Here is an 11,260-nt window from a genome sequence, read left to right on the forward strand (position 1 = left end):
TACTATGAAAAACCTTAAGCCCACAATACTCATATGCTTTAAAAAGAGGTGGTGAGGGCGTGTCACATTTAAAAAAAGAAATGGACACAAAGGCACTTCTGTTTAAAAGCCTCCAGGGTACTCTGAAATGTCAGTGGTAAAGCCTGGCTGAGCAGGAAATTGATAGTAGATGATAGTCTGCAGCAGGCATGGAGTTTATACAGCCTTGCACATTCATTAAGAATTTCAATTAAATGTGTTTTGCTGAACAGCTTTGAGCTGCTAGTTGTTGCATTTTTTTGGAAGAGGACCTTTGATGGCTAATTAGGGAGCAATATGAGGTGTAAAAGAAGCATGAATAGCCTAAAAAAACCTCAGCTACTTATACAGCTTAGAGTGGTGCTCTATTTTAGAAAGTGGTGGACATGTGGAGGTTTATGCAGGACCAAAATACTGCTAGCAGGTGAGTATGCCACTACCACTGCAGTCTGACAGAAGCCCATTAGCTTAAAAAGGAGTCCTTTCAGACAGTAAAAAGGACAACATAATTAGGTAGTCTGGTTCATTGGAAACACCTCCTCTGTTTTCAACATGAACACATCAGTTCCTTGATAGAAGAAATACACATTCAACAGTATTTTGGGTGACTTCCATTTCCAGTAATGTTGTTGTACATAGGAAAGGAGGTATGTTTGTCTTAGGCATTTTCTTCTTTGGAACAGAGAACAGAAGGAACAGAGAAATTACAAGAGGTAGTGAATTTAGCAAACCTGCACATAAAACAATCTTTCATAAGAATAAAATGCTGCATTTACAGCTGTAAATGTACACACCCGTATAAGTTAAAAATACAAAGCTACTTTTACTGTGTTTCTTGTTCTTTTTAAGTTCAGAAAATGAAGTACTCAAGTGCTGGACTTAAAGTGGTGAACCTCATTGCATTGGCAAAACCAAACCATTCATGCAGCACCAGGCTTTTTTGGCTTAGCCTAAGTGAGAAAGTTAGACAGTGCAAACAAAGTGCAATTGTGTTCTTCACAGTGTGTACATTTTGACTGGCTTGTAAAGTGAATGTAGAAGTTCATGACTCTCCCAGGCAGCTTCTTTTGATGGTTGAAGAAAACATGATCTGCAACATACTGGGCCACAGCCTGACTTGGAATGATTAGACCGGTGTTCATCAGCCAGTGGAGAGAAGTCAAAGTCAGCTACCTGGGAAAGGAGCATCAAAAAGATAACTTTTAGTTCAGTTCCCACTGGCTCAAGTCCAGTAAGAGCACATTGGGCTGCAAAAGGCACATAGTCCTCAACCATTTTCACTGAGTCACTAACTTCAAATAGACTTCTGATTTATACCTACTGTGCACATGGCTTATAGACAGTGTCTCTAGAGGTATATCATTTATATTGTGGCACAGTGTAAAGGGTATTAGGTACTTCCAAAGTACCATGAAAGCTGCTTTTGATTTAAGAACTTATGCTTATTGCAAACACCTTTTGTAGCAAGTGAAAGTATATTAGAGATGGCAGGGTGCTGGGGAGATGAAGGCCACATACAAGGGGTAGGTAACAATTTAGGGCTGCTTAAGGTAACATTCCCCTCCTTTTTTATTATCCTGTATCCTCTTGTACTGTCTGCTTGTTTTCTTTCATGTTACTATTCTGAGGCAGATCCTCTGGAATGGATACTTCAATGCAAGCATCTGCTTGGGAATATTGAAACACTGCCCATTATTATTCTGGCAATTTAGAGTTCTCTGCAGCAAACCAGAAGCATGGCTGTTTCTTCATTTGCCTACACTGCTTGGATTTTTTTTTGTGGAACAGATCACAATTACCAGGGAAATTCTCCCTCCTGCTCTGTTTGTCTGGGGATTAAAGAACCTTTCATATCAGATACCTTTCATGGCTGAAAGCTGCCTAATTACTATCCCAGCTCAAAGTAAGAGTAACTGAATACCTCCACGAGATCTTTTTGTTGTGTGTGACTTCGAAAAGTTGTGTACAGCACCAGTACCAGCATCGCTGAAACCAGAGCAGTGCAGAGCAGGACAAAAAAAGCTGGGTGGATTCCTAGGAAAAAGCACAAGGACACATTTCTGGAGTGACACAATACCCCAGAAAAAGGCAACGGTGAGAAGGAAACAATGAAGAAATTGTAGGAGTATTTTTAGAAAAAAGGAATGTGTGTAAGAAGGAATGAACTTTTCAGCCCTGATCACTTTAGATTTTTCTAAAATCTCAGGAGTGAGAGAGGAGTTTGTAAGGGTTTTTCCCTTTATGCCCTCTTTTGCACTTCTCCATCCAGTTTCATGTTAGCCCCTGACTCCCCAGGGTGTTTGTGGTACCCCAGGAGGATGGGAAGGACTCTCACCTCCACAGCAGCCAGGAGCTCCAGCACAGAGGATTCAGCCCTGCGTGCTCACCAGTGCCTTCTGCAGTGAGCTGCCCTGTCTGTACACAGCTGGCTCACAGTGACATGGTGTGACCACCCTGTGTCACAGCCTGGCTGTGCCCCATCCTCTTCACCTGGCCACCTAACCCCTCTCCCAGGTGCTTTAGGGACCCAGGAGGGCCATATGTGACCAAGCATGGGGGAGCCAGCTGGGGTCACTGGCAGGAGGACCAGAGACTTATAATGAAATGGACGCCTAGAAAAATCTACCCTCAAAATTCCATAACTAAACTAAACAATAAGAATTGAGACTGTTTAATTAAATAGAGTTACATGCACATTTTCCTAGTTAGCCTCTCTAACTCCAAAACCTGGACTATTTAAACTGAAAAATATTTCCTTTAAGTAATACAGCCTTCCCAGTGTACTTAGTAGCTTCAAGACACTCTTGGGACTAAGAGTTCAACAGAACACAAGAAGCTCAGAGCAATTACAGCAGGCACATTATAAATTCTCATTTCCCTTTCTATTCCTCTCCTTTTTATCTACACTGCATTCCTGAAACCTCATCTGCAGGCTGGTTATTCCACGCTTGTCCCTAACCTGTTTGGGACTCTCCGTGCTGCTCAGACTCCCTGTCCCTCACCTGCTGGCCGCACTTTGATCCCGTGGTACGTCTGCAGCATTGTCACGCCGTTCTCCACCCTGACACTGAGGCAGTACTGCCCCGCGTCCCTGAAAGTGTGGCTGAGGTTGTAGCAGGAGCCACTGATCTCCACCAGATGGCATTTGTCACCTTCAAGTGGAATGCACTCGGATTTTATAAGCCAGCATAATGCTAGTGGTGGGCTGAAACGACAAGAGCAAAAAGGCAAAATAAAGGTGAAAACTCTGCAAAAAATCTTAGCAAAGAGCTTGGTTAAAATAGCAGAATAATTTTGAAACTAATGAAGTTAATTTAAATACAGATAAAGAAATAATCAACTGCGCCGTTTGGTTTATAGCATATGCCAAGTGAAAAAGTTCTTTTGATGCTTCTATAAAGGCAGGTCTTTCAGCTGAGAGCTGAATACCTGCAAGGGTCATCAGCAGGCCACTGTGTGTAGAAAACTCCATAGTCCTTCTTCAATAAAGATCAAAGGAATCTTTTTTCCTGCACTTCCAAGGGAAGGTAGTTTTTTCTTTGTCCTTCTCACACAGAGATCACTGTCTGTACCACTGAAGCACACCCCAGACTGTTTTAATTAAAACACCCTGCACATGAAACTGGAAAGAAGATGAGCTCTGCACAAAGGACTAATAGCTGGAAAATGTAAGTAAATTTCAAGGATCACAGCATTCCCTTACAATAGCAAAAGGGTTTTTATTTGCTCTCAAGCAATTTAGTGCACCTCATGGCCATGTGGCTTCTCACTACATCTAATTGAAGCCTTTTATTTACCTTTCCAGATCCCTGTTTTAACTGTTTCTGCTTGAACTCACCTTATGCACTATAGACTTTGGTTCTGACAACAGACAGAGATTTTCTTTACCCTATTTTATTAGTTTTTTGTTTCTTATCACATTACAACATTCTTTGCTAAAAAAAGCATCTGGTTTGTGTGTTTAGCTAATTTTCTAGCTTTGTTTTTGATAACCCATCTCTGTTACTGCATCTCTATCTTAAACTCCTCTTGCATCAGCCCCAGTCCCGTGACTAGGAGGTCACCAAGTCTGCTCTTAGTGATCTCAGGTTTGCCTGTCACAGTTTTGGCTGTTCACCTTTACTGGGATGCCATCTCTAGTTCCCATTCCCAACATGCCTTTCACTTTCTGATTGCAAACTGTGCTGCTTTGTCTGTTGGGACTGTTTGGTAAATGACTCTGGTGCTGTTCACTGCAAAACTCCAACGTGCTCTAATGCTGCAACTTGAGAGAGCTTGTGCAAGGATTGAGGTGCTCACAACACTCCTATTTTATTATGATCCTTGCTGCATGGGGCTTCTATGTCTCATTCGTCTTGTGGCGATCTGAACTTTGCCAGAATCACTCCCCAGGCCTATTAATCCCCTATGATACTCGAGATTTGCTGCTATGCAACAGGACTTGGAATATGTTTCAATTTAATAACAGGAAAATTGGTGAAGGAGAAAAGTTCAGAAACAAGTTTTCAGATGTATTTTCCCCCCACTATTTCTCTGGCTACTTGTCTTTTAAGATTCCCTTTACAAAGATTAAAAAAAAAATAGTATTTGCTTTACGTAGGAGGATTCCACTTTTCTGTAAAGATGCAGGGTCTTTCAGGCTTTTAGAGCTTGTGGCATTTCAAGTCAGGAAAATGCAATATTCAACAGTATTTTTGGGAAGAAGGAGGTGGTTTTTGTTTTGTTTTTTAATAATTGTTATGTGGGGTTCAACTGACCATTTTGAGGAAACACTGGGGAAAAACACTTAAAGAGACAATTTTAAGGAGGAAAGAAGTTGTGTTTGCTACTTACGTGCCATTGATATGAAGAGACAAATTCAGGTTTTCCATTACGTGAGTCTCTCTGGAGCCCACTATGTCAATACTTTTAACAGCATCTGAGAAGAAATGAAAAGCCAACATGTCACACTCCCAATGTCAACTTGGGTCTCACTGGTTTCCCACTGAAGGTTTATTTCCACAGACTTGCAGATTGGAGCTTCATCAGTCACATAAATAATACTGTTTCTCTCACACCCCTAAAGGAAAACCTACCTCTAGAGATGTTGTAAGTTTCCTGACTTTTTGCCTGATTCCTTTTCATATGTATAATCAACTTTATTAATTCTTTTCATTTTTAATTCTGTGTTTCTTTACTCCTGAGGCTGATCAAATCAATGAGACTTTCCTAATGCTTGATTTAACTGCTTTATTGTTTAGGGATAGCTGGTGTAAATTGAACAAACAAATCACCGTAAGTTACCATAAATACTTTGTTGTTTGAATTGTATGTAAGACTTTTACAAAAGACAGTAAAATCAAAACTGAAGATTTTTTCTGTTTCCACCAAATTTTCTGCCCTAGAAGAGCAAGTAGTCAATTCTGCAGTGGAAACGCTTCACTGAATGATGTTGACCAGTTTTGCACATGAAACAATGTTGAATTTGTGTTACCACGCCAAAGCTAGATTGTATCTGTGCGTACTAGATTGTATCTGTATTACACAGCTTGTCCTGCATCGGAGGCGCAGAATGTTTCATAATTACCCAAGAGCTCCAGAGCTGTGGTAAAATCACCAGTTTTCTGCATCATTTCTCTCTCGTGAATGATGCTCCCAACCTGCTCCCATTCAGCCACGACCTTCAGGTGCACTGTGCGGTTCCCCATGGAGGAGCAGTTGCAGTAGACAAAGGGTTCCTTGGTAATCTGGTAAACCCTGTGTGCAACAGGAATAGATTTAGAATCAACACTGCCTTTTACCAAGTGCTTGAATATTTCTGGTTTAAATATATTTTAAATATATTTTCTGTACTGAAAACATTCCAGTGGCTGCAATTCTAATTCTACTTTATGTGCATATAAACATGGATTTACATCTGTGGTATTACCTATGGAACTACAAGATCCAGAGTAAATCTCTGCATTTTTAATTAAAGAAACTAAAGATAATGCTAAAAGAATTCACAAAATTGAATAGGAATAGTCAGTAAGTTATGAAAACAACATTTATAGCAGGCGGACTATTAGCTAACTGATTTTATTGGGATTTTTCTCTAGATGAACATCTGAATCAGAGCCATTTTGAATACTCATTAAAGCAAACAAAGTAAGCACACCTACCCATCTCCAAAATCCCAGTTGTAGACAAATGATGCTGACTTGAAGTAATGACTTGGGTCATGAAGAGAGAAAGAAATCCGGGTCACTGTGTCCGTGGAGGGGCTAGAACCACGTGTGGTAACTCTGCTGTCCTCTATCTGGGCTATGGTGAGGTTCCCTGTGATAAATTCTGCAGAACAAAAAGGAGAAAGAAGAATGACAACATATGTGACAGAAGAATGACAGCATGTATGACAGCATATATGACAGAAGAGTGACAGAATGTATGACAGCATGCTTCCACAGCATGCTCTGTGTGTCAAAACATTCTTTCAGATGTACTGGGTAAGTCTTGCTGTGTCCCAGACCAAGTGGTTAAGTGTATTTTATATCTATTACTCAGTGTTGTCATGCGTGTGAATGAGGCAGTGAAATGAAAATATTTATTGAGGGCTATACAATGGGTTATGAGAAAACATCCAGTAGAACTAAGATAAATAATCCTAGACTGATTGAGCTCAATATAAACTTTTACTATTTATTTTAAAAAACTGCTCTTAATAGCAAGCATCTAGATTCAGAGTCAGGCCAGTACACATACTCATCATGTCTGGGATGGTGGTGTTTGTTTGTTTTGTGGGGTTTTTAAATGTAGCTTCTTTTCCCCCTTAGTTTCAGCTATTTTTATAGAAATTAAGATTTGACTATTGTGAATAACAGATGTGCTATATGTTGTGAATACAGGAAGGGGGCAATGTTTTTATCTATGAGAGGTTCTTTGTTGGACAACGATAGGTAAGGACTGATCTAAAAAAACCCTCTCTAACCTACGAAACAATGAGATATGATGAGACACCAGCTCATTATAAAATTAATGGGCTATTGATTACCAGTAACAGACTCTTATCCTGTTAATAATTCATTAAATCTGGTTAACAGGCTTTTTGGTGATGAACAAAGAATAATTGCAATTACTGTTGGAATGGGGCTGTCAATCCATGTATCAGAGATTTGGTTAACCATAGCACACCAGTAGTTAATTTGTAAATAAAAAAGCATGTTTATAGTTATAGTTATTTATAGCATATTATAGTTACTATAACTTTATAGTTATGAATATTCCCAAAAAACTGCAGTTGCACTTAGCAACATTTAGAAATGCAGCCATGATTTCAGATCCAATTCCAATACACTTGGACAGAGCTTTAAAAGAAAATGTAATGCTCTGCTGTGCTGATGGCCTGAGATTTGCTGTGTCATGCAACAGGGAAAAGCAGCAGATTGGCACTGCTGATGGTCATCCTAACTTTAGGCCTAGAAATGCTGGAAGGCAGTAGAAGAAGCATTGTTCTAGGAGTTTGGACATTTCTGAGCCATGCTGATGTGTGAACTGCAGCTGCTGAAGCATCTGATTTCCAGTTCAGTTTCTCTAAGTGACAGAGGTAGGAAAACATGGGCTGCACTACACTTTCCTGTCGCTATAGAACATGAAAGAACACAAGCTCACACTGCTGTTCTCAAGGTGAAGAAAAAAAGAAGTTTATTTTCTAACTGTAACATTTATAGTTTTCCAAGAGTGACAGTAGATTTCAGGGTGACAGTGCCACCTCTCCAATAACACTAAACAGACTAACAGTCCATCAACTTTCTCTTCCTCCATAAAAAAATGCAAAACAATGAATTATTTACAAAAAGTGTGTGAGAAAGTTCGCTACAAGAATGTCAACATCAGAAAGCTTAAAAAATCTTAAAAAACCAGGGTGACACTTTCCTCCTGGGTGTAGAGAGACTAGAGCATGGCTGTCATGGTACTTATTGCACCATGCCCCCCAACCCACCTTCAGCCCAGGGTTACAAATCAAATCTGTTGTCAGAACCCATATTTACACTGGCTTTCTCCCTGATGCTGCAAGGGCACATATCCTGAGCTCCTGGAGAGGAACAGGTTGTAAAGCCAAGGGCACATATCCTGAGCTCCTGGAGAGGTACAGGTTATAAAACCATTTACCCATTTTACCTGTAATCTGGAGCACGGTGACGTTTCTTGCAATCGGCCGACACAACCAACAGTGTTTGTGAGTCACCCAGACAGACACAGGGAAAGTGCCAGGGAATTCACCAGTCACGTTAATTATGGAATTAAGCTGCTGCTCGGATTTCTCAATCAGAATCAGAGGAGCATAGACCCAGTTAAAGTGATACCAGTTGGATGTGACATTTTCGTTCTTCATTCTTAGCCTGGCCTGAACAGTAGCTTGAGCTCCCGTTGTGATGGGACCATTGTTGGTTATTTCCAGGCTGTACAACTCTGTGGAAAGCAGAAGAAAATGAGTAAACCAAACCTTTTTGTATGGCATTTTAAATTTCATTTATTTATTTATACATTTGAACTAGTCAGCTCTAGTTATATAACTCACAATGACACCGGGGAGCAGCAAAGAATTTACCACCAAAATTTTTTACTGTTTAAATATCTGGAACAGAAACTGTTGCATATGTATATGAGTTCAAATAAATAGCAGTAAAAAATATGTCAGACTGGGTTCTAGAAATGTTCACAGTAGAAGACAGCTTCAGTCTAGATCATCACAAAAACTTTGATGAGATTTTACACCCAGAGCTGGGTGCTGGCTATAGGTTCATTGTCACTAATGATCTAACATGATCACTGGACTTCCAGCTACTGGAAGAGGCTCAGCTCTAATCTCTGCCCTAAAGATGTAAATTTTCAAACTCAGGTGAGATTTCATTCACTAGATTCCTTTGCCAGCTCTGTTGAAAAGTTTATCTAACTTTCCTCATAAGTAAACATAAAAAAAACTCAGTAAAAAGCATTTTCTGTACTATGATCCACCTTAAATTTCCTTTTCCAGGGAAGGACCAGAAGTGCTAAGGCAAATAAAAGATGCACCATGCTGTAGTGGCAGATCAGTTGCTGTCCAGAGGGACCTGGACAAGCTGAAAAAGTGAGCCCATGGGAACCTCATGGGGCTGAACCAGGCTCTGTGCAAGGTGCTGCCTCTGGATTGGGGTAACCCCTGGTATTCAGTACAGGCTGGGGGATGAAGGGATAGAGAAGGACTTGGGGGCACTGGTGGATGAAAATGTGGACGAGCCAACAATGTGCACCCAAGATATGAGGCTGCATAAAAATCAGCCTGCAGGTTGAGGGAGGTGATGTGTCACAATGTGGGTGGTGAAACACGGGCACGAGTTGTCCACTATGAACATTCAAGGTCAGATTGGACTGGGCTCTGAGCTACCTAATCTAGCTGAAGATGTCTGCTCATAGCAGGGGGTTAAACTTGATGACCTTTAAAGGTCTCTTCCAACTCAAACCGTGCTATGATTCTATGAGACACCAAGGCATGAGAGGTGCAGGACCTGTGATAGTGAGCCAGCTCTGCTGCTCTGAATGACTCACCATTATCTTCTCTGCCATGTTTGCTCAAATTACTTACTTCAGATCTTGCAACTACTGCAATAGACAGCATTGAGTTTTGTGGAAATAATACATTAGATTTTTTCCCCAAAAAATAGCAGTGCAGAAGCATTAAAGAAATGTGCATGTGTTAAACAACAAAATCAACCCCCAAGCCCCAAAACAAAAGGAAATGCAAAATAGCTGTGAATTGGGACAGAGCTGGGAGCAGGGTCTGGATGCTTGCCTCCAACATGGAGCATGTTCCCTTCCCTTCCCTGTATCAGAGCTCTGCCTGGCTCTCTCTCATCAGCAGTGCTGGGCAGAGCAGCAGAGCTGGGGGCTCTAAGGAGGGGCCTTTCCTTATCCCCTCTTTCAGCAGCCACCAGACTGCTACCAGGGATCTGAATCTCTGACCTTTAGAAAGTGCATTTCTCACTCATCCATAGCCCCTAATATGAGGGGAGCAGTGGGGCTAGCTAACTCCTGTGCTGGCTTTTCTGCACCCATCAGCTTGGGACGAAATGAAAGAGATGGTATTTGTGCCTGCATTTTATTTTACAGGTCACAGGTGCTGAACAATTTTAGAGGCAGAAGAACTGTGAGAAATGAACTGTAACACTACTGCCTGAGAAAGAACTCCACTGTTCCCATTTCACAGCACAAGAAATGGCCCTGAGTTCAGTTTTCTGAGTTAAAAGAGAAGTGCTTGTGATTTGATGAAATCTGTCAGAGGGAGGTTTCATGTCTCTAGAAGATTCAGGCTATGTTCCACTTAGTTTCAGCAGAATTCAGGGAAAAAATAGCCCACTACCTCATGCTTATCTAGCATTTCTCCTTGGAGGTTATCTCGGCTTTACAAATCAGGGCCACACCAGCCCAACAGCTGCAGCAGCTGGAGGTTCAGCGGCTAACCCAAGGTCACCCAGGGAGTGACCGGCACAGCAAAACACTCCATCCAATTCAGGCATTTCTCCTGCCTTTCCGACCTCTTTCTGCAGAATGGACCTCTGTGAGAGCCACAGCGAGGCACAGCAGCTGCCCAGGTGCCCTGTGACCTGCGGCGCGGGGTCAGCGGGGGAAGCAGAAGTGCAGCTTTTGGGTCAGAAGTGCAAAGCAGAACCCCAGCCTCCCGGGATGCCCCACGTCCACTGCAGGCACCAAAAATAAAGTCTGGTGTGATGGGAGCGTGCCCAGAGCCGCTTCCAACCCTTGTCACATCCATCGGGCTCGGGCAGGGAATCACCCCCACCCGTGATGCGGTCTGAGCCCTCGCCCCCAGCACCCCGCACCCCTCGCCCTGTCCCCGGCGGCGATGCCAGCGCAGACCGGCGCTTCCTTACCTGCGGCCGGGGAGCGGCTGTGGCCGAGCTGCAGCCGCAGCAGCAGCAGCAGCGCGCAGAGCAGCCACCGCATGCTGGGGGCCGCGGGGACGGGACTGGGCCGGCTCGGGAAGCGGGAGCGGCTCTGGGCGCCGCGGCTCCGTGTCCGCGCCCCCGGTGCGCTCCCCCGCGGCAGCGCCCGGCCCGCCTCTCCCGGGGGCAGCTACCGAGGGATCGCAGCGCCGCCGGGATGCAGAGCCGCCGGCGGTTTAAACAAATAGTCAATAAAACCCACAAATGCCTCCCATCTGCCGGGAGAGTGGGGACATCCCGGAGCGTTCGGGAAGGGGTTTGTGCCGCGCTTTGGTTGCGGCAAGCAC

The 11,260-nt window shown here is 42.9% G+C and overlaps 1 protein-coding gene across 1 annotated transcript; it reads right to left on the minus strand.

Annotated features, from left to right (window-relative positions):
* Positions 1-374: 374 nt before the first annotated feature.
* Positions 375-11,046, minus strand: TMEM130 (transmembrane protein 130). The gene is made up of 8 exons (XM_054270956.1): positions 10,902-11,046; positions 8,155-8,445; positions 6,159-6,327; positions 5,585-5,754; positions 4,852-4,936; positions 3,021-3,223; positions 1,940-2,052; positions 375-1,191 (listed from the first exon to the last, which is right to left on the minus strand). Exons 1-8 carry the CDS (start codon positions 10,972-10,974, stop codon positions 1,015-1,017), a joined length of 1,281 nt encoding a protein of 426 aa, XP_054126931.1. The 5' UTR covers positions 10,975-11,046; the 3' UTR covers positions 375-1,014.
* Between the last annotated feature and the right edge of the window lie 214 nt (positions 11,047-11,260).

The sequence above is a fragment of the Melozone crissalis genome, unplaced genomic scaffold, assembly GCF_028551555.1.
Source record: "Melozone crissalis strain CALT ecotype California unplaced genomic scaffold, PUWL_Pcris_2 ptg000012l_1, whole genome shotgun sequence".
NCBI lineage: Eukaryota > Metazoa > Chordata > Aves > Passeriformes > Passerellidae > Melozone > Melozone crissalis.

Coding starts and splice junctions, on each gene's coding strand:
- TMEM130 (XM_054270956.1), bottom strand. CDS start 10,974: ATGCGGTGGCTGCTCTGCGCGCTGCTGCTGCTGCTGCGGCTGCAGCTC. Junction 4,937..5,584: donor CACAGCTCTGGAGCTCTTGG/GTAATTATGAAA, acceptor ATTTCTTCTCAG/ATGCTGTTAAAAGTATTGAC. Junction 2,053..3,020: donor GATCAAAGTGCGGCCAGCAG/GTGAGGGACAGG, acceptor GCTTTTTCCTAG/GAATCCACCCAGCTTTTTTT.